General features: G+C 43.0%; 1 protein-coding gene across 3 annotated transcripts in view; it reads left to right on the forward strand.

Moving 5' to 3' along the window:
- The first annotated feature begins 830 nt into the window (after nt 1-830).
- Nucleotides 831-23,715, forward strand: part of ESYT2 (extended synaptotagmin 2) — a 78,038-nt gene continuing 55,153 nt past the window's right edge. For 2 of the 3 annotated variants that reach the window (XM_035128852.3, XM_035128853.3), the window contains exons 1-4: nt 1,100-1,634; nt 18,882-18,923; nt 20,295-20,429; nt 22,045-22,121. In XM_035128852.3, coding sequence (XP_034984743.2) covers nt 1,266-1,634; nt 18,882-18,923; nt 20,295-20,429; nt 22,045-22,121 — 623 coding nt within the window. In that variant the 5' untranslated portion in view covers nt 1,100-1,265. Of the gene's footprint in view, nt 1,635-18,881; nt 18,924-20,294; nt 20,430-22,044; nt 22,122-23,715 lie in introns of all 3 variants that reach the window. The other variant, XM_088654157.1, reaches the window with a different exon arrangement.

Below are 23,715 nucleotides of genomic sequence, written 5' to 3' on the forward strand. Positions count from 1 at the left end.
GGAGTCAGAAACCCTTGCCAATTAATTCCAAATATCCCAGAGATGCTCCAGGAGATCCCAATCTACTTTCTGTCCTCTGGGGAATAGTCAGTGTCAACACTATGGTAGGAGAACCAAGCAGATCTTGGGTGTAAAGCGCCTCATGGATTGGGAAAAAACTAAGCCATGTATCTCGTTTCCAATGTGGCTGTTTAGGGATATTTTCCAAAAAATTGTGGGATTATCCCTGGATTGAGCAAATCTAAATTTACTGCGCGGGGAAAGAAGTGAGATAAGAGCGGGTTTTTGCCGGGAGCTCATGAGGGTGACGCTACTTAAATCAGGATCTCAAACAGCTTCAAATGCACAACAAAGTCAGGTGTGGAAAAGTCCGTAGTCTCCATATTCAGTGTGAAATCTACAAATCCAGCCTGACCATCATATCATCATCACCTCTGATAAATATTACAATCCCCACAGGAGTTTCCACCCCGTCTCTAAAATGGTTTAACAATTTGCACTAATACAAGGCAGCACACAAGAATAGAATGTGTAAGATAAAAAGTCAGGCTCTATAAACAGTATGCACGTAAGACTCATTGCTCTTTTAATGAACATTTTAAACGATCAAATGTAACGTGTACGGTATCTGGGTCCCGTCTCCTTTTATGGAATTGACGTCGGTTTTGATTTTTTGGGCGCGCGCGCCTGCGTGCTGCGCTTCCGCTTCATGGGATGCGGACCAGCAAGCGGGCGGCGCCATGGGGACACCCCTCGCTGAAGTGTCATCCTTAGGGAGGGAGCCGTGAGGGATCTTCTTGGGGTGAGGCTTTGCTCAGATTACGTGACGTGGGCCAATAGGGGGCAGAGAACAGAAGAGGCGGGTTAGACGGAGGAGCCTCTCTCCGCCTCTCCTCCGTGAGCCCCGCCCCTCCTCCGTGAGGCAACCGTTGCTTCTTCTCCTTCCCGCCTACGCCCCCTTTCCCCTCCTGCCTATGGACTATCCCACGGTCTTCGAAGGACCGCCCCAGTTCTCCCCCTCTCTCTTCCCGAGGGAATGGCTCGCTCCGGGCTAGGCGGACCCCTCCTCCTGCTCCACCCCCTCAGAAAACCCGGAAGCGGAGGGAGGCGGGCGATTGTTGTTGTCACTCAGCAACTGTGAGGCGGGAGCGGCGGGGCTGACCGCGCGCGCGCCTGAGAGAGATGCGAGGAGCCGCGGCTGCTGCTGGTGCCTCCCGCGCCCTGCCTCCTCTGTGCCCGCCCTCCGCCGCCACCGCCCAGAGAGCATGAGCGGCGCAGGGGCCCAGCCGCAGCCGCCGAGCCCCTCCGGGCCCGGCGGGGATTCCCAGCCCTCGGACCCCGCGGAGCCTCCGGCTGCTGCCCCTCCGCCGCCGCCGCCGCCGCCGATGCTGAGCGTCGACCTGCCCGCTCTGGTGTCGCAGTTCGCGCGGAGCTTCGCGCTCATCTTCCCCGTCTACGTGCTGGGCTACCTGGGGCTGAGCTTCAGCTGGGTCCTCGTCGCCCTCCTGTGCGTCTTCTGGGTGCGGAGGCACCGGAGCGGGAAGAGCTCCCGCCTGGGCCGGGCGCTCGCCTTCCTGCAGGACGAGGAGCGCGCCGTGAGGCTGACTGTCTCCACGGGAGACCTGCCCGCATGGGTGAGTCTCGAGGTAGAAGGGTGGCGGGGAGCAGCAGCCACACCTTCCTTAGCCAGCCCCCTCCCGCCCGGCCACGGCAGCTGCCCCTGCAGGGTGACCCGGGGTGGGGAGACTCTTGGGCGCTTCCCTTCCCGCCTTCTGGGCCAGCCGAGGCTCAGCTCCTGAAACGAGAGGCGCCAGGGTTCAAGCTCCCTCTCATAGCTGTTGCATGTGCTCCCAGTTCCCACCTGGCAGGAGCATAATCTTGTGGGCGTGTGTAGTGGTCTTCTTCAATGTTGTCTTTGTAGGCTTGGATAGTCTAACCGCCCACCCCCCCCGCCGGCACGCGAAATACCGCCTCCTGTGGGTTTAGCCCCCAAGTCTAGTTAATCCGCAGTCAGCATGTTGCTTCTGGCTTGGCACTGGCGAGCCTGCCACCACTACTAGCCCGCTTCTGCCCTGCCAAGGAAGGGAACTTGTTGGGGTTGTGGTCGTGGTCCTAAACCATACTCCAGAAGTAAACCCAGTGGTTGTGCTTGGGCTGTTTCACACCTTGCGTCCAAAAATGGACCTCTGTGTTTCCTAGTCTGGAATCTCTCTAAAGCAGCATTCAGTTGTCTGGAAACATGCAACCAGCCTGGGAGCCTTGACCAGTAATCGTGGGTCTTCATCCAGGAATGTGTGTCTACTTGCATCGCCCCCCCTCCTTGTTTTTCTAGGAGGGTTGGTACCTTTCCTAACTCACGGAGTAACAAATAACATAACTTTGCTTTCTTGAGGACATACTGGAGGCTATTTTTCTGAGCCCCACAGTTAGCTTCATTGCAAATAAATAAGTATTCTTGCACTGACAGTCACACCCTAAGCAGCATTCCTGCTTGATCCACCTCCTCTCCCTGTGCTGCATAGGATCTGACATTTCTATCTGAATCCTCAAGGCTTGCATTGCCTTTAAGGCCTGTTATGTGCACACATACCTTACAGAGTACCTGTTTAGCTGAAGGTTTGTAGAAAGAGTAAGCAGCATGTATTATTCAGTGCACTGCACATGTTGTTCTTTTTCAGCTGTTAACTTGCACACTTTCAGGCTGATCACATTCTTAAGAATTTAGACAAGTTTGCTTTCCTTATCTCTTTGAAGATAGCAAAGAGCCTTGTGAGAACTTAATGACTAACATGTTTATTATGACATAAACTTTCAATGAACTACAATCCACTTCATCAGATGTATAAAGTGATATCCTGAGTTGCAGGAACATCTTTCCATAGTTGGAGATGGGGAATTGTAAACAGTGAGGTCACCCCCAACCATGTATATATATGTACCTGCAAATAATAATAATAATAATTCCTTCCAGTAGCACCTTAGAGACCAACTAAGTTTGTCATAGGTATGAGCTTCCGTGTGCATGCACACTTCTTCAGATACACTGAAACAGAAGTCACCAGACCCTTATGTATAGTCAGAAGGTGGGGAGCAGGTTAGCACATTGTGCATCTGGGGAAGCAGACTGCAGTTGAGAAAAGCTGATGCCATTAAAAGCTGATGCCATTAAAACTGACATCTATTAAGATACCACAAGGCTTTTTGTTGTTTTTGCCACATGAGACTAACATGGCTAGTCCCTCTGGAAATTTAATTAAATAGTTTCTTGTGTTCCCAATAACAGCCCTGCTTTTAAATGCTTCATCTGCACGAATTATGGCACGGTAATTTGTGGGTGTGTCTTCCATATTATATATTCACTAGGAACTGTGCAAGCCAGCCTTCAAGACTCTTACCATTTTATTAAAAAATAAAATAATCCCTATTTTTATGGATTGGGTATATATTACTAATACACTTTCAGTATGGCATGCACTTGTTTCTGGCCTAACTGCACAAGAAACTTAAATTATACATTGTGGTTTATCAAGGTGAGCTGAGGAGTTGCCAACCTGAGGACTGGTTGGGAGAAACATTTCTGAAGGCAAAGTACAGGACTCTGACAGCTGCTTTATGTTTTAGGGGGGCTTGCTCACTTTGATAATAAGGGATGTGAGAACTTGAACTGAAAATCTTCGTTTGGCAAGCAGAAGGGGAATGGGATCTGTCTATGGTTTGGGGCTGAGTGAGGCAGCAGATGCTGGGGAGGCAGGTAGTGGTTGCAAGGTATTGGGAGAACAGTGTTGTGTGCACCATGTATAGCTTGCCCTGCACCCAGTAAGATAGCCTTTAGATGCGGTGAAAGATGCTGTTTTGTTGCTGGTGTTGAAGAAAAATTCAATTACCACCAGTCCATCTTGTCTTTTGCCTCAGGCAGGCCCTTTTTCAGGGAGCATGTTCATGCCATTACATATACATATACATATACATATACATACATGTATACAATATGTACAAGGAGAAGAGTATTTGTTAGTGCAAATACTTGATTGGGATTTCTGGTGATTACAGTGGATCTCTGTGTTGAGAACTTTTCTTGGGTAACTAGAAAATCCAGGCTAGGTAGTGTGTTCTGCAAGGGAGATTTATTTTCCAAGATGGCAGGGGTCCCAGATCTTGTCCTTAACAGTTGGGCATCTCTCTTCTCCCTCCTGCAAATCTCTTGTTTTCTTCAGCCATTCTCCGTGTTATTTGTAACTTCTAATAAAGCTTGATTTTGTAATACAAAATGGTTCATGGTTGCCCTTGGAGCAGAATTCTGCTCCATTATGAAACTAAATCCTTAACTAGGAACTTGCAGATCCCTTAATCATTTTTGTGGTCTATCTTTCTTCAAGGTACTGAGGGGCTGTAAGTCTGTAGTCTGTAAGATTTCAGTGGTCTGTGAAGCAGGTGCAGAAAAAGAGATTCCCCAAATGCAATAACATAAATTGTATGTAAAATGTTGTGTGTATATGTTTATATGCATTTTTCTGGGGAGAGAGTCCATAGTTTTTATCAGATTCTCAGAGAGGTTCATGACCCTCAAAAGGTTAAGAACCACTGATGTAGAAACTTTAAAAAAAGATTTAGCTCCAGATTGATGAAAGCTTCCCCCCTGTTAGGGTGCAGTCCTAACCCCAGTCATTGCCTGGCTGAGCTTAATTGAGCAGTCGGGCTACCTGCTCTACATGCCGACCAGGGTAGAAAGTGTCTGTAGTGGAGGCAGATTGTTGTACCAGCCTGTAGCAGTCAGGCCTGCTTGGGATCACATGGCTGTGCTCCTTCCTGCCCTGGAATACCCTGTTTTGGAGCTTTCTGCTGGCAGTCATGGGCGGGGGCAGGGGGCAGTTGCCCCCCATAGAAGCAAAAGGCTGACGGGCGCAGCGTGGCGGCCCCAGGCTTACGCTCCCCGCGCGCCTCTGGGGCCGCCTCCTTGGAAGAGCTGAAAGGCGCAGGCCACGTAGCCCCGCCCACATTCCCACTGTGGCCCCTCCCGTGCCTTGGCCCCGCCCCTTGCCCCCTAATTTTGATCCTAGGTACGCCCCTGCTGGCAGTGCTTCCATCTACCCATCAAGTGGAATGGGGAGTTCTGCATCAGCAGAACTGTCATCGCTGTGATCACTCTTCAGATGGAGCCTGGCATGGTTGGGCAGAGGGATTCCTCTGCCCTATCCACCACTATGCCATAGTCTGCCGCAAAGGGGGTGTGCGTTATTCTGTAAATTTCGCTGTGTTGAAGAAGCACAGATTTGTAAAATGTTATAGGTAGGCCTGAGTTGAACTTCAGGCCTTGTTGTTAGGAATGTTTTTGCTCTACTAAATAGGGGTCCATATTTTGGTGGTGCTGAGTTATGGCTCAAAAGGATTCAAATATTTAGGGGGGGGGAAACCTGGCTAAGAAATCAAGGCTCATAGTCATGCCGCTTGTTTTGCCATGGTGCAATGTGCCAGATTCTTTGCCTGCTTTTGTTAGCAGATCTGTGTTTCCGAGATGACTGAACGAAAGCTTCCTGTTGGCTCACACAGGAATTAAACAACTGCAGTAGAATGTGGTAGATTTGGGAGTGGCAGTGGTTGTCGTGGCAATGGAGATGTTTTTTCTGTTCACAGACACTTCAGGTTTTTCATCAGTATTTCTGTGTAGATGATGCTCAGAATGCATGTATAGTATTTCCAAATCTAGATTGTTGCTTGTTTTTATGAAATGTGTAGAAACTTTAGAAGGGCCATAGAATGTGGCACCTTAGAGAAGTAGATTTACAGTGTAATCCTTTACATGTCTACTTGCAAGTAAGGTACATGAAGTTCAACCCAACTTATTCCCAAGTGTGTATAGGACTGAGCCTTAAATTGAAGGCCCCAGCTAGTTGGTTTAATTTGGATTTGAAGAGTTCATCTCTGTTGGTGGCCTTGAACCTTGGCTTAAACCAGGCATCCCCAAACTTCGGCCCTCCAGATGTTTTGGACTACAATTCCCATCATCCCTGACCACTGGTCCTGTTAGCTAGGGATCATGGGAGTTGTAGGCCAAAACATCTGGAGGGCCACAGTTTGGGGATGCCTGGCTTAAACCAACATGCCTGAAAGCTGCTAAAATATCACTGAGCCCCTTGGAGAAATGGCACTATATAATGCTACAAACGGAGTACAATAATATGCAGAAGATATGCAGGTAGGAGGAAATTTTAAATCTAGGTTGGCAAAGTACAGCTGTTAAATAGATGTTGACCAAGGTGCAGGTTGATCTAAAGAGCACCAGAATTTAAGCCTGTCGTGTACCATATATCTTTGTAAAGGGTTTAAAAGTTATATTAAACTAAATAATAATGGAATTTAGCCAATGCTTTTCAGATACAAAGGTAGCATAGAGTTAAAATTTTGCAGTCCTGCTGTAGTGGAAGTTGGTGTACAGCATTGTTTCATATGAAGATGTGTTGACATGAGAAGGATCCATGTTAGGACGTGGTCACAGTAACCGTGAATGTTGGAATAGGAATTTATTTTAGGATCTGCCAATTTTTATGATAAGTGTAGATGGAAACGAGTACAGTATACAGTATTTGGGTTAGATTGATATTTTGATGCTGAATTACTAGTACCAGTATACTTTGTTACTCTCCAAAACAGCAAGGTAGAATAATCCTTATATATTAGTCCTTCAGAAATGGCCCTTGGATATATTGGATATATTTCTGAGAGACTAAATCATGGATTTTGAAGATTCTCAGTTCTCCTATGCTTTGCTTTAGGCTGCTTAATGAAGCATGGGCTTCACAAACTACAATGAAATAAGAATATGAAGATAAAATTGTCCATTTTAAATATTATGTTTCCTCCCCTTCTTTCTCAGTGGGTACAAAGTTATGGTTTGTGGTTGGCAACATAAATAATCTTAGGTAGCGGAACTAATGAAGAACCCTTTTATATTGATATAGTTTGGTAAACTATATTTACAAATTGTTTGTCAGCCTACATTTTCAGTTTGATTTTTATTCATCCAAGGCTGGCCTCAGTGGATAATCAAGACTTTTTTTTTGCAGTAAAATGTCTGGTCTGCAGCCGTATCAAGGGCGTACCCACCACGGGGCAAGTTAGGGCAGCTGCCCTACTCTAGAAGCAGGGCTGGTGGGCAGAGGCGGAGCACAGCCCGGCGGAGCGCGAGTTCGCCGCGCCGCACCCTCCCTCCAGCTCCCCGGCGCGCCCTCAGGCAAGGCCAAGCGCGGCGGGGAACCAGGGAGCGCGGCGCGGTGGGCGGGAACGTCGAACTCGCGCTCCGCTGGGCTGGGCTCCGCCTCCGCCCACCAGCCCTGCTTCTAGGGAGGGGCACAGCCCGGCGGAGCGCGAGTTCGCCATTCCTGCCCGCCACGCTGCGCCCTCCCTCCAGCTCCCTGTCGCGCCCTATGGCAAGGCCAAGCGCGGCGGGGAACCAGAGAGCGTGGCGCGGCGGGCGGGAACGCTGAACTCGCGCTCCGCTCCGCTCCGCTGGGCTCCGCCTCCGCCCACCAGCCCTGCTTCTAGGGAGGGGCACAGCCCGGCGGAGCGCGAGTTCACCGTTCCCGCCCACTTTGTGGCCCCTCCCCTTCCGTGCCTTGGCCCCTCCCCTTGCCCCCCCCCTAGTTTTGATCCTGGGTACGCCCATGAGCCGTATCACATTTGCATGGAACCAGTGCCATTGAATGACAGGACATCTCAGTAAATAGGCATAGAATTAAACAGTTAGGGTTTATTATGCTGTTCCTAAACAAGTTGCATCCAGGTCTCATTAATTTTGGTGTGTTGGCAGTGCTGTGATCATATATGTGTTGTTTAGGAGTAAAAACCTTTTTTCAAGGTTGATTGTTAGAGGAATACGGGTCAAAATACAGTAGTAAAGTATTGTCTGTGTAATTTAAACAAATACAAACTTCTCTTGCAGAACTTGTGTGTTTATAAGAACTTCTGGAAGAATCACTTAAGAGTGGCATTCTCTTGTAATGAGTCAGTGCAGTAACTCTCCCCCCCCCCCCCCCGACTTCTGGTGCAGCTGTAAAATCTCTACCAGTAAGATAGACTTCCTTTCCTAACCATACTGCTTTAGATGTCAGTTACATTTATTCCAGTGCAACTTATTCGTAACTAAGAGCACGCTTTCTTTAAAAGTGAGTTTTGTTGAAATTTGTGAGACGTCCTAGTAAATATGCTTGGGTTTGAAGCATTAGAGGTGGTGTTCTAACTCGGTTGAATAAGTGTACAATGAATTTGTTACTAAAAATGAGACTGTAGTTTGTCTTTGGCTGAAAATAACTGTCATATGATGAGCATTACATTGTCATTTGGCTGTCCTTATCATATAGCAGCATGGCTTAAGCAATATATTTCCGCTAGTTCAAAGGCGAGCTCCTTTGCATGTCAGAATAATTAGATTATATCCGCTAACATCTGTAGAAAGCATTTTTTAGTTGAATCAGATTCTTAATAATGAAGATATTAACTAGTGCAATGCTTAGCATACCTCTTCCTAATGCTATTTTCATAACCTTCATATTCCATCAGCTAGTTGTCAACATGACTGTCCTTACCCAAGCTTGGCTGTGTTGTGTAATTGTGATACAGCACCAAGTGTTAAATTGAGCCTTGTGCATTTCAACAGTCCTTTTTTCACCCCAAGCGTCTAATAGTGCAGTTCTAAAAATACGTGGACTTATGCATGTTCCAAATAGCTAAATTCTGCCAGAATTAACAAAGCTGTCACCCAATGAAATGGTGTTAGCCTGATGCCGAGAGGAGAGGAATAACACTTGAATATGCTTGAATATGGATGTTCATTTACCAGGTATGCATGCTTGATTTTTCTCAACAAGACTTTGCCAGTGTGAAGTGCCACATGATACTTCCCCTGTAATTAATAATGGAAACTTTGTATGTCCTGCTTTATGCTCACATGACAAAAGTATGAGAGTAGCTGTGCATATCATGTGATTCAAACATCCTTCCAGTCATGCTGCACTGCACAGTAGCCACCTCTTCAAATGTTGTTGTAATGCAAATGTTCTATGGCAGAAGTTAATAACCCAGTGTAGAAATTTAAGGTTCCATAAATCGTGTGTGTGTGTGTGTGTGTGTGTGTGTGTGTGTGTGTGTATAAACCTGCTGATAGAGTAGCTAGCATGGCTTCTTTTCTGGTTTGTTGTGATGTTAACTTCCAGTTGAAATTTTATTCATTCAGACTTTAGAAAGAAGCTGCAGCTTGTCTGTCAGTTTGTGTCTTCGCTAAGCCAGCTAATGTAGACATGCTTGTCCAGTTTCTTGCAGAGCATTATTAATGTGGAGCACTTCTAGGCCATGTGTACAGTGCAGGTACTACTTCTATTTGTTGTGGTATTTACAGGCTTCGTTTGGTTAGTAGCTAAGTCATCTGGTCATCTAGTACCTGGTCATCTGTTAATTGCCATTGCTTGTGGTATTGAAATTGATTCTCTGTTCTCAAGTTATTTTAGGGGGAAATAGCTTTCATCTTCTGCCTTTACTGCCTTCCAAGGCTTTCTCTCCCATTTAGAAAAGAACACATCTTTAAAGTGAGCTTAAACTTTTATCACAGGTGCCCCAACTCCCTTTTTTCCCCAACCAGTCAGTCCTAGCTTCTACAGCATCCCCTACTTTTTATCTTTATCTGCTTATATTTTGTCTGTTGACTTAGATCCTTAGGAACATGCGAATGGCACCATTTCCTCAATTGTTCTTGAGACTTGAATTAATGTAGCACTGCACATAAAAATCTTGCCAAATTGCATTCTTGGTTGCTTCTGAATTGTTTGTCCTGCAATTGCCAAGAGTGGTCTGATTTGTCAGTATCTTGAAGTTTAAAATATGCTATTTTATTTTATTTATTTGATAAAATTTATATATTGCTTAATTGACCAAAAAACCCTAAGTGGTTTATAAAAACAGCATAAGATATTCAATAAAAACGCAGCTAAAATTAAACATTAAAACAATTTGCCATAACATTTTTCAGAATATTCCTAAAGTGAGAAGTTTTAAAACAAATATACATTACATGTTAAAAGTGCATATTAAAATTGCATGCCTAAACAAATTTTTTTATTAGGCATTGAAAGCAATACAGTGAATGTGTCTGCCTAAAATTAATGGGTAGATAATTCCAGAAAGTAGGTGTTGCCTCACTGAAAGGTTGCTTCCTTGCAAATGAATGTAGAATGGGCATTATGTTTCACAATTTGATAAAAATTGCTCTCACAATCTAATCTCTGTACTATTGTACATTTTAAGCATTTATTTATACAGTTTCATGAAATTGTGCTTACCTACTGTACAATATTAGCCCTTATTTTCTTGACATCCTGCAGACTTTGTCAGAATTTGGCTGGCACACTTTGAAATAGAGTTCCTGACGTGAAATTCATGCAGCTTTGAATTAATATGCTATCAATCCAGTTGTTTCTAGGGATTGGCAAAACAGCACGGGAGCTGAATGGCAGATTTTTCTTGACAGATTATATGTTTACATTTGTGTTGCTTATATGAATGTTGCCTTAGGAAAGATGACTGTACTGCTCTTGAAACCAAAATAGATCTAGGTGGTATAGTCAAAGCACCTTTTCATCTCTCTTGCTATTTTTACTTTGTTTGTTTGTTCTGGATGTTTTCTCAAAACCTTGGTTCTTCAGCCATGTGTCAAATAGCAGGCATAATCATGGGCCTGCAGAGAGGCCAGGAGATCACATAATTAAACCCAGAGCCCTAAAGGCAGGGTCCTCAAGGTATCCAATGTGATCTGTGCAACAGAACAGTCCCCAAAAGATTAGCCTGACTTATCCTAAGAGTTTGCTGCAGGCATGAGTGCAGAAGTGAACAAGATGCCCCATATTAGACATGCCTGCCTGCAGCCTTCAATCTTTATTAAGTTTAAATAACAGCAGATTCACATGTATGATACTTCACAAAACAACAAAAATAAATCTATTCGTTCCTATGCAGTTCATTAGCAGCCTTCAACTTAGAATCATAGAGTTGGAAGAGACCACAAGGGCCATCCAGTCCAACCCCCTGCCAAGCAGGAAACACCATCAAAGTATTCTTGACATATGGCTGTCAAGCCTTCGCTTAAAGACCTCCAAAGAAGGAGACTCCACCACACTTCTTGGCAGCAAATTCCACTGTCGAGCAGCTCTTACTGTCAGGAAGTTCTTCCTAATGTTTAGGTGGAAGCTTTTTTCTTGTAGTTTGAATCCATTGCTCCGTGTCCGCTTCTCTGGAGCAGCAGAAAACAACATTTCACCCTCCTCTATATGACATCCTTTTATATATTTGAACATGGCTATCATATCACTCCTTAACCTTCTCTTCTCCAGGCTAAACATACCCAGCTCCCTAAGCCGTTCCTCATAAGGCATTGTTTCCAAGCCTTTGGCCATTTTGGTTGCCCTCTTCTGGACACGTTCCAGCTTGTCAGTATCCTTCTTGAACTGTGGTGCCCAGAACTGGACACAGTACTCCAGGTGAGGCCTGACCAGAGCAGAATACAGTGGTACTATTACTTTCCTTGATCTAGACGCTATACTCCTATTGATGCAGCCCAGAATTGCATTGGCTTTTTTAGCTGCTGCATCACACTGTTGACTCATGTCAAGTTTGTGGTCTACCAGGACTCCTAGATCCTTTTCACATGTACTGCTCTCAAGCCAGGTGTCACCCATCCTGTATTTGTGGTTTTCAATTTTTTTGCCCAAGTGTAGTACTTTACATTTCTCCTTGTTAAAATTCATCTTGTTTGCTTTGGCCCAGTTGTCTAATCTGTTAAGGTCATTTTGAAGTGTGATCCTGTCCTCTGGGGTATTAGCCACCCCTCCCAATTTGGTGTCATCTGCAAACTTGCTCAGGATGCCCTCAAGCCCATCATCCTAGTCATTGATAAAGATGTTGAATAAGACTGGGCCCAAGACAGAACCCTGTGGCACCCCACTAGTCACTACTCTCCAGGATGAGGAGGAGCCATTGATGAGCACCCTTTGGGTTCGGTCAGTAAGCCAGTTACAAATCCACTGAATGGTAGCATTGTCAAGCTCGCATTTTACCAGCTTCTTTACAAGAATATCATAGGGCACCTTGTCAAAGGCCTTGCTGAAATCAATATAGGCTATATCCACAGCATTCATTCCCTTCATCTACCAGGCTTGTAATTCTGTTAAAAAATGAGATCAGATTAGTCTGACATGACTTATTTTTCAGAAACCCATGCTGACTTTTAGTGATCACAGCGTTCCTTTTTAGGTGCTCACAAACCGTTTGCTTAATGATCTGCTCTAGAATCTTTCCTGGTATTGATGTCAGGCTGACTGGGTGGTAATTGTTTGGGTCCTCTCTTTTCCCCTTTTTGAAAATAGGGACAGCATTTGCCCTCCTCCAGTCTGCTGGGACTTCGCCTGTTCTCCAGGAATTCTCAAACTTTGATTCTCTCTTGTCAACCCAGGGGCACTGGTAAAATTTCAGAGGTGTACAAGGGTCAAAACTGTTCAGATTTATGCTGTTGAATATCTGGACCAGGGGCCAGCAACCTAAGGGCCATGGGCCACAAGCCCCCCACAGAGGTTGGATTACTGGCCCACAAGCCGCCCCTGAACCGAGGCCTGCTCGGTGAGCCCCCCCCCCCGCACTGCGCTAAACTGGCGCAGCGTGGGGACTCGCTTCTACGGCCCCAGAAATTGTGGGCGCGCACAGTCCAGCTCATGGAGGGATCTCCGCTGGAGTGAACTGGCCTAGGCAAGGTAAACTTTGCTGACCCCTGATCTGGACTGTAAAACACTAAGGGAATAGCTTTTTGTACAGGAACATTATTCTAGCCCAGCTGAGTCTGTAAACTGGATTTGGTAGTAGCATTTTGGACAGGGAAAATGGAAGGGAGCGTGCAGTTTAGTTGGAAAGCACATGGAAAGCAGAAGTCACCCCAGTTCAATTCCTGGCATTTCCATTTAAAAGGACATCAGGCAGTGGCGATGGAAGGGACCGCTACCTCAGTCCTTGCCAGTTCCAGTTGAAAGTGGACAGCACTGGTCTGACTTGGCATGTGGGTAGCTTCATATTTATATATGTTCATATAAATACTGTTATCTCCTCTGACAGCGCTGCGTAGACAAGTCCAAAATACATGTTCATGAATCATTAGGAACACTTGGTAGTGTATACAAACTTGGCCTCTGGACAGAATGTATTTCAATTAAATATTGCTAAGGGTGTGCCTCTTTCTAAGTAGTTTCTCAATGTTACAGTACTTGCTTTACTACTGTTAAACTGTACTTTCACTTCTTTTATCTCTTGGTTCTCTTTTATGTTGTGCAAAGGAATTACCGGTAGGTTTCCTCGAAGTTTTTGGTGATGTCTCTATGCTCCCTTTATTGCTTAAGTGTAGAGATTAATGGTAGTCCCACCCACATTTTTATGACTGTATGATCACAAATAGTTCTGTTTTGAAATTATTGCCTATAGACATGTACTCTGCACATCTGGCATGGGAAATAATGGAATAGCTTACTACGGGCAGCTTGAATCTTGGTTCAGCACCCAGTCTCTGTGTGTCTGTGGCCATGCACTGCAATATATGTTGTGATTGAGGGAGACGGTTTGGTCAACACCCTTCTGTGTCCCAGATCTGACCCGCAGCTGCACATTGCGCAAGAGGCATCGGGGTGTTCTTAAGACTTGCTGAATTGATAATGCAAATTAAACTTAATTTTGGTCTCTATAAAACTGCTTTCAGAAAAGGACTGCCCCTTCCTCCTCCCTCTCTTGCTTTGCTTGCTTTTGTCATTTGTTGTATTAATGCTCTATTTGTATGAATCATGTTAGCACGCAGTCTTGAGTTCAGGGTGGGGGGAACGTCTCATGAGATGTGGCTTAATGACTCAGCCTTTTTCAAAACTAAGCTCTCCCATCTGCCTAGAAATAAAATATGTACTGCCATTTCTCTGTAACAATATGTCTTTGCAGTTGTTTGCCTCTTAACAAAATGGTTTAAATAAATCCCAGTCAAGATGGTTCCTGCATAGCAGTAATGGCATGTGTTTTTTAGCGTATCCAGCTGCATTGTAGGAAACCATATTCCCTGTTGTTGTTGAAGGTAGTAGGTAAGGTAAAGGACCCCTGGATGGTTAAGTCCAGTCAAAGGTGACTATAGGGTGTGGCGCTTATCCCGCTGCAGTGGTACCTTTTTATCTACTTGCACTGGTATGCTTTTGAACTGCTAGGTTGGCAGAAGCTGGGACAGAGGAATGGGATCTCACCCCATCAATATAAATAATAAATTATAGATAGATCTGGATTGAAAACAGCATGTTGATGACAAGCATGAGCAATTCCAGATTGAGGAAAAACTACATTTTTGTGCTACAAATGGGTTAGAGTGTACACAGCTCTAGTTTGCTCTAGTGTTTACCCCAGAGCAGCTTGTTTATCATTGGAGGCAATACCAAATGTGGAAATCTGTACTACAATTGCATAATGTGGATTACATGAGCATAGATGGCAGACTATAACTGAATATATATTTGTAGTATTTCTAGCCCACGTTTCTGTTCAAAAAGTAAGTCCAAGCTGGAAAACAAAACAAAATACTGGAAAACAAAATATTAGTACCTGAAATGCAGTATTAAAAGATATGCTTTTATATCAGTGTATCTAACAAAATTTTTAAAAAGAAGAATTTATTAAAGAAACTTTACTTTTGTTTTACCCAGCACTCTATGAAATAATAATTGTCATTCTGGTGAGGCTCCTTAGAAAGGGAGTTTCAAGAGTTAGGATGATGTAACTCAACCTTAGTCTGTGCTCAAGTAAATGCTGGGGAAGAGTTCATTTGAGAGAAAATGCTGTATAAGTTACACCATGAATTTTACTCAGCAGGTAACAGGCAAGCAGTGCAACAAAATTCAGTGCATTTTGGGCAGCCCACTCAGAATAGTAGGTGTACAGCAAGGCTGTTCTAGAACATGCTTATTTAGAAATTGTAAGGCTTGAATCTGAAGCATTTGCATGCTGTAGTAGGGATTTCACATTTGAACATGCAAATTCCACTTCTGGCAATGCTCAAATGATCGATAAGTTTGGGCAACAAAATTTGAAGTGTATAAGAAGAAACAGTGGGTTACAGAGTGTTGTATCTAAGAGTGCTAGTCTTGCTCACAGTAGATGCACTGAAGTTAATGGACATGGCTAACTTGGGTTCATTCATTTCAGTGGGTCTGCTCCAAGAAGATCTTAGTCGGATTCAGCCTAGGATATTTAATCTCCTGTTTTACGTTTTGATTTACTGTGCTCAATATGCAACAGAAAATTACCTGATTTGGAAGATTTATGGCTGCGATAACTTGCAATCACACATTTCCCATATTGTATTCTTCACATGTTTGTGTACCCCCACCCCTAGAACAAAAGCTTCTGTTCACCCCAGAAGCAGCCATTGCTGCCTCCTTGCTTCTGAGAGCTTAGCTTGTCTTTAGGATTTGGTGCAGCAGGGACAACAAACAAACAAACAAACAAACAATCTCTTTTTACTGCCTGCATCTTTATTTAGGGATTTTGTGGGGCAACAATAGATGTGCCATTTAGGCACTTACTAGTGCTTTGCTTCACAGCAGGTTTTACGATGGAGCCATAAATGTATTTGGAATAGCAAGGAGTCCAAATTTTACAAAGAATAAAAAAGCAACTTCTGCCTGCCTGCGCCGTGTTTTCCTCAATAGTCTGTTCCAGCTCAGATGTGCCTGATGTTGTGCTAAGCTAAGCAGAGCTCTTCCCAAGAGGCTGTCATTCCCCTGACTTACGTTGAGCACTTTTTTGTTGTTAATTCGTTGAGGAAGAGGCATGTTTCTCCCTATGTATGCAGTCTTCACTGCCCAGAGTTAGGCTGTATGGATGGCAGATAACTGTAAAGGGTACATGCCGGACAAGAACTGAAGGACTGTAATACACCATCTGTAGCAATTAGTGTGTGGTTAAGTGCTTCTCTTTTTGGTTCCTAGAAGGGCTACAGGGTACCAAAGGAAGAAATGTGTCGAACCTCTCGCAGTGTTTACATACAAATTGAGAACTAGCTGCCTGTGGATGGTTAACGGTGTTGTGATATCTAGGATATGCGTGATTCCTAAAATAGAACAGAGGCTTGCATTTCTCATGGTGTTTGAACATGCTGTAAAACTTGTCATAGCTTAAAATAATGATGCATTAGAATTAGAGGTTTGGGGAGGAACTGGCAACTGAAGCACACAGAAGAGTATTCAGAAGAGAAAAGGGAAGATAGCTGTTTAAGGAACCAGTGGTACCCACAACACAATTGCTAAAGAGGAATGCTCTTGTCCAGACCTCACGTCGGCCTGGAAGAGGATGCTATAAGGCCCTTGTTGCTGCTTAGACCTCCCAGGTAGTGTGGCTTTAGGTTCTGGAGTGTATAGTTGCTGCCACCTCCTGCTCTGCCTTCCCCCCTCAGCTGATGAACGCCCTCCCCAGCCTCCATTGAGGCTCTCTCCTTAGCAGGAAAGGGGAGGAGGAGAGCCAGCATACCTGCTCCCCCTCCTGAAGTGGTGGAAGTCAGGGCAGAAAGGTGAGATGTGCCCTTCTCCAACTCAGGTTCCCCTCTTTCTTCCTTCTCTTCCTACGTTAGAGCCTGCCATTCAGTGTAAACATTGCTCAGCAGGTTCTTGAGCATCAATTTTGTGTGTGGCCATTTCACTATTGAACTGATAAGCCTTCAACTTCCTGAGCTCTCTCTGTTGGAGGGAATAACTTTACAACTATCTTAAAACATGAAGATATGCATCACTTGTTCATAAACTGGTCTCATTACAATTCTGCTTATTGTTGTAATCTTATGCTTTAACCCCTATGTAATCTAGTTCATGACTTGTTGCCAAAAGAGGTTTTTTTATTGTAAATGAAAAGGTACTGTAATAAAAGTCACAAAGCTGAAGGGGTAAAAAAAGGAGATGTGCCTGAAAGGGGCTAAATAAATGACTTGCAAGTGAAGGTTTTAAGGAAAGTAGCTGATTGGTGGTTTAGAGCCTTAGCTTGAATTTCTATAACCTGAAATAGTAAAAAAGGTGCTTTTAAAAAAAAACACCTTTTTCCATTTCAGAGTTAAGACTACACAAAAAAGGTTATGTAAAAACAGCAAAAAAACCTCTGGCAGTACTTTACTAATCATTGTGGACAAAAAGGCTAAACCCTGAAAAAGATCTCAAGCTATTATATAAATGTTTCAGGTTATTCCATTCACTTCTCAGTTGCTTCCCAGGTAGATTGATTCTAGTGTCTTTTAGTTAGGGTTAAATTCTAGTTTTCATTCAGAGCACAAAAGGTACACTTAATTTTCTGAAGCATAAATGAATAGCCTAAAAAAATTCTGCAGAGACATCACCCTTTTAATACTGTCGCTGTCTGCCTGTTTTAGACTTGATTGCCCCATGTGTTTGAACTCTGTATAAATAAAATATTGTGTTCTAGTACTTAGAAGCACCCAGTATACATTATTGATGGTTCTCATGTACTTAAGCTCATTACGTATGACAACTGTTTGGAGCAAATAGCCCTTTTAGTGAAGGTGTTACAGATTTGAGACGAAATAAAAGTATATGAGCAAGCAGATTTATAAATCCTTCATTAAAGAAACAGTGCCTATGACCAAGCAGATTAGAAAATCTTTTATTAAAGTAACAGTGTCTATCAGTCATCTTTTTTTTTACCACAATGAGCCAGCACTAGCAGTAAAAATAAAACCAACTAAGCTTGAAGAGAAACGAGGCCAGCAAATTGACGTGCTTTTTTTATATGTGGACTGTTAGTAGTCTTAAGAAATAGAACAGTGCAGATGTATGCACTTGATCTGGCATAGGCAAACTCCGGCCCTCCAGATGTTTGGGACTACAATTCCCATCATCCCTAGCTAACAGGACCAGTGGTCAGGGATGATGGGAATTGTTGTCCCAAACATTTGGAGGGCCGGTGTTTGCCTATGCCTGCACTTGATCATTTAACTATGGATCAAAGTTGGTTAGCAAGCCATAGTTATGTCTGTGGTTTCTCTACTGTACTTTTTAACTGTAATTAAGGCCACTGTAGGTAGATTGGTGGAAATTTGCATTCAAAAGGAGGGAGAGACAGTGCATATATACAGCTGCCAAGGTTTTAACTGTGGTTATGATGGGGCTTGATAACAAATATATGTCAAACATTTTGAAATACAGATAATCATTTTGTGCGGGGGTTCCATTCCTGGGCCCTGTGTGCATTAGTGGAATGTGCGTAAGCCATCCCTGCTATGCCCCCATTCTGGCCTCTTCTGAGTCCAAAAGGACCTACGCCTTGGCAGTCACCCGTCAGTTGGATACACGCAAAATGGCCACTGCCTGCACAGTAGTTCAGTTGGTCCTTGAAGATAAGATATAACTGGTGTGTGCGCGCACACTTGTTCTCCTTTCAAGCACAACTTCACTTGGTAGTTTAGCAAAGCATAGGTTATATTTGCATCTGAACTGCACACTCTTTTCCAGGCTTGCCCTCCAAACCATGACCAGAAACCACTTCAGATTATGGTGTACTGTAATAGTAATCAGACATTATTACTTAGCAGAGTGAATTAGCCTTGGCAACCAGACCCATGATTTCTCCATGTAAAAAAGATAATGACCAAACTGGATTGTACCCTGTTGTACTTTCAGTGGCAGAGTCACCAGGTGAAGGGTTTGGCCATCAACTGTAGAAAACGTTTCAAGCCTGGTCATGAACTTGTTTGGTGCAGTTCATCAGCCTTGAAGTCCTTGACTCATGTTCACAGTGATTGTGACCTTGTGCATTTGCAATTTTCTTTTGGTTAGGTGCACTTTCCAGACACAGAGAGAGCAGAATGGCTGAACAAGGTAAGTTATTTTTTCCTTGCCTGGAAGTTCTTTTTATTGCTTCTTCGCATTGTCATTTTGTCTTTTGACCAACTCTTTTTACATATATCTTGGTACATAAGCTCAGAGTGCCTTGTAAGGGGCTTGAAGAGAATAGAAAGGGGTTCATCTACTCCTCCTCATGTTGGCAGCCATGCTAATTAGTTCTCACATATTTGCAGGAGAAGTGATGGGGAACCTTGTGGCTTTTGTGGTCCCTTCTCAAATGAAATTCCTGAGCAGAGGGAAAGCTCCCAGGGTGATAAACAGATAATTTATTGGAGAGGCTTATTTTCCATAACTGATTTGTCAATCCTATTATCAGGGGGAAATGTTTTTAATGCAGATGTAAGCCTTTAGTTGATCCTAGTGCCCTAACTTAGGGGGGAACTCCAATTTGCTACCGTTAAGCTGAGTTGGAGGACAATATGGGGCAACTTGTCTGATTACCATAATCCAATGACTGCAGCACAGGTAGAATCTTCCGTCCATGACTGGTTGTGTGTGAAAGTGGGAGTGTTGTCCTTTGTGCCCCTTCCTCATAGTCCTCTCCTCCATATTTTCCTCCTTTCATGCTTTCCTCCCCTCATTTTGTGTCTGTGTACTCAAAATTTTATACATGTATGAAGTATGTATTTGCAGTGCAGTTTGATGTGAGAGGTTTTCCTGGTGCTGCTGTTTACGTTCTCAGTGCTGTGCTTTGCAGCCTTCTTGCCCCAGCATCTTCATTCTCTAGGCAGGGGAGTGTTTAATGCCACATTTTGTCGTTGCCCCCTCCCCACATTTATAATAAGACTTTTGCACTGCAACATCCCTCGATTACAAGAAGGGAAGATGATGTGATATCAGCTGTCTGTTACATCATCCCTCATACTGCCCTCCTTTCTTTGCCTTCTTGCAGCCGGTGAATTCTTACGGTGTGCCATTGCAGAATATGAAGCATGGCCTTTCAGCTTTTGGTGCAGTTGGACAGAAAAGGGACTCTAGTATGATTTTCTCTTCTATGGCTTAACGTTCCATGGACAGTTACAGCCACAGAGACCTCAAGATGCCCATTCCTTTATGTATATTACTTTCTCACTTTTACAGAGCATCTCTGATAGGAGTGCACATCCAAAAACATTTTAGGTAGTCATATTTACATTAAAACATGAAAAAGTTAAGTGAAAGAGGTACACAGACATGTTAGTTATATGGAGCACAGCAGATGAAATTTCCTGATTGTAGCCTTTATGAGGCTGCTAAGGCAACTGAAGGTGATATAAAATGGGAAATTGTACATAAAACTTTGCAATGAAATACTTCTACTTATGCTACAGCAAGAACCTACAAATACCCTTTTTTCTTTCTCAGACTGTAAAACACATGTGGCCTTTCATTTGCCAGTTCATTGAGAAACTTTTCCGTGAAACAATAGAACCAGCAGTGAGAGGAGCAAATAGCCACCTGAGCACCTTCAGTTTCACAAAAATTGATATAGGGGATCAGGTAAGTTTCTTCTAGACTCTGCATACTCTCTAGACACTTGGAACCTTGTGTGAATAGGGTGCTGGCTATTTTCTTAAGAGCCATTATGGACAAAGAGTGATTACGGACAAGGTGGTAATGTACAAAAACAGCTTTAAGTTCATTTATTCAGTTTGACCAGAGTTTGTGTTTGGCAAGATTTTCCTGGAGATGATTATTTCAAAAGCAATATTTTGCTTTTCTGGAGGAGGGAAGATTGTAGTGTTGTTGTTGGTTGTTATTGATTACCTGTCCTTTACCTTAAGCTCCCAGGGCATTAATACTCAACATTACAACACAATATTAAAAACTGTTTAAAACAGCTTACAATGCACTTGATGTGTCGCAGGATATTTCTTGTTGAAGAATTTTCTTATTTCACTACTGAGATGATTGTATCAACTCATTGTGTGTTTGAAGAAACAGTACCTATTTTAAACTAAGTATTTATACGAGTCTTGTAGTATTGTCAATTGGCAGCAACATCCTTACATATTGTTGGCCGTATTCCAGTACATTGGTGTTAACTGTCATCTTTGCCTTCTGCTAAAGGCAGTAGATTTTTTTTTATTACAATTTTTTAGATGACTTTGCTCTTCCTGTCTTGTTTGTGGTCAATCAGTGCCTTGATTGGTGTTGTGGTGTTGCTGTGGTGATAACAGAAGTGGGAGCATTTCAAAATGTAAACTACTTGTGTTACAAGATTATTTAGACTTTTTTTTATTAAAAAATGCAGTCTAGATGCCTAGATTGGACCAACATTTTCCCATTATTTGGAAAAACTTGCTCACAGCACAGGCATACAAGCACTTCTGTTTAGAGCAGATATCGGTTGATTGCTCAGCTGAGCTGTGTGTTGTTCCTGGTCATGAATCTGCTCTGCGGATTGTAGTTCAAATATTAGTTATTTGGTTAACCATATCTCACAACCCACACTGTGTAAACATTTGGGCAAAAATAGCCTTGATAGATCTTGTAACACCGCTTCTGCTTATTGATTAATGTGGATGGTGTGTTATGACCAAAATGGGGTATGCCATTTGTTTTCCTCTCTTAAACAGAATTGAAGTGCAAATTTGGAGTATATTTACGAGAAATGACAAAATTCATTCTTGCATTCCCATTCTTGGGAATTGCTGTGTTAATTGAACTTCCTGTTTATGTGGAACACCGAAAGTGGCATGCAAAATGCCTATTCAGGCTGAAACATATGTAGGTTTAACACAGTAATAGCATCTTATACATTGATGGTGAAAGTAGAGCCAGTTCTCTTCCACTTTACAAAAGCATCCTTGCCAGGTTGCTTGGGTCCAGTTCTTATTCGCCGCAAGTAATTAGGTGTGCTGCCTTTCAGTGTTTTCTGTACAGTATATGTCATTATGGGACAAAGAAACCCTACATTTTGATGTCATGCTAATGCCTTTTATTACTCATGCGGTTTTCCTACGTGGAATTTGTTCATAGTGACACATCCAGAATAAGAGGGGCATATTCTGTTAGGTGGTATTTCTGAATCTGTGTCCACGTCAGACAGCATTTTACACTTGATGGGATGATTTTAACAGAACAATCACTTAAACCGTATTTTTCTCTTTAGCCTCTTAGGATTAATGGTGTTAAAGTGTACACCGAAAATGTGGATAAAAGGCAGATAATCTTAGATCTTCAAATCAGGTAAAACTGTCAAAATATATACACCACAAGTTTAAATTTCTCAAATTTTGTATTTTTAAACAATTCTATTGGGATTTTTTTTTGCAAAATGCTTCTTTCTGCAGGAAAATACATTTTTGTTTACATGACAAAAATTGAGAAATCCACTAAGGCTTTTGCTAGCATGAATATATAACATTGAGCAAGGTGCTGTTGTGCACAGAAATAAAAAAAGAAGTTACGCACATTTTTTGATAGAGCAGAATAAATGATTTCTTGTATCTGTGGATCTGTCACTTCAGTGAAGAAGGGTTTTCTTTCTTCTTGTTCCTGTTCAAGTCTGTCAATGGCCATAGTTTAGCATTACATGGATGAGCCTCCATGAACCCACACAGAACGTCATGCTCATTCCCTCCCCAACCCAACTTCTCCCACTTTCTACCTTGGGGGGGGAGGGATTTCTGTCAAGCTTAGTTATTCCTTCAGAAAATATTAGCTTGACACTATGCAGAAGTGAAGGATCCTGGTTTACAACAATGATTAGCTGCAGAACAAGGCAACGTGTCAAAAAGCTCCCCCCCTTCTCTGCATGGTGCAGGGAGGCGTATTGACTGATCTCCTGGAGGCTTGTCCACACAGTGCTAAGCCAGCTTTGTATTTCAGCACTTCCCTGGTAGCTGTAGGAGAGAAGGAATTGTGTGTGGGCAAGTGAGAAGGCTAGTGGAGAAGGAATCAAGTGTTCTAATCCTTCTCTGTGCCCAGCATAGAAACCAAGCAGGCTTGCAGAGGAAGGAATACTCCGCCTCCATTTTTTGCATAGATAAGGCAGTAGGAAGGGGGGACAGAACTCTCAGTATCTCTCTGCCAGGCCAAAGCACACCAGGTTGGCTGTTTTTGTAGCTCCACTAAACCGTATTTTGCATTAGGAGCAAATCAGGGCCCATTGTAACCATTGAAAGTAGAGATGCATAAACTGTCAATACAGTATGTGACTTACGAGGGTTCCTTTCATGTGCAAGATGTGCCTCAGACATGAAGAAGGGGATGTTTATAGCAAAAAATTGGAAAGGGGGGTGGGGTTGGAATGCCATCAATAAAAGAATGGCAAAGTAAGCTTTGTGAATATATAAATTTGGCAAGATTTACAGCATTCTTAAGGGGACAATCGGATCAAAAATTAGCAAAAGAGTGGGATTGTGTTAAAGAATATATGAAAAAACATTGTTCTGGAATAAGTATGTTCTGGAGCAATGAATGAAACTTTGCAGGGTTAATGAAATTGAAAATGAGTTCTAAAGGTGTAAAGATAGAGGTAATTTATATCAGACACAACAATTAAGAAGGAACAAAAATTTGGAGGTCTCAAAATAAAGGAAGGAAGTCAATATGTGTATGTGTGTGTATATATATATGTGTGTGTGTGTGTGTACACACACACACACACACACACACACACACACACACTGTATATATATTATATTGTTTTTAGGTGTGGGTTTGTTTTTTTCTTTTTCTTTCCTTTTTTATTTATTTTATTTATTTTGTTCCTGTATGGTTTGCTTTATTTTTGTTGATATATTTGTTATGTATGTTAGTAATTTTTTTTTGTAATTTG

This window comes from Zootoca vivipara, chromosome 11 (assembly GCF_965207765.1).
Source record: "Zootoca vivipara chromosome 11, rZooViv2.hap1.1, whole genome shotgun sequence".
NCBI classification, from domain to species: Eukaryota; Metazoa; Chordata; class Lepidosauria; order Squamata; family Lacertidae; genus Zootoca; species Zootoca vivipara.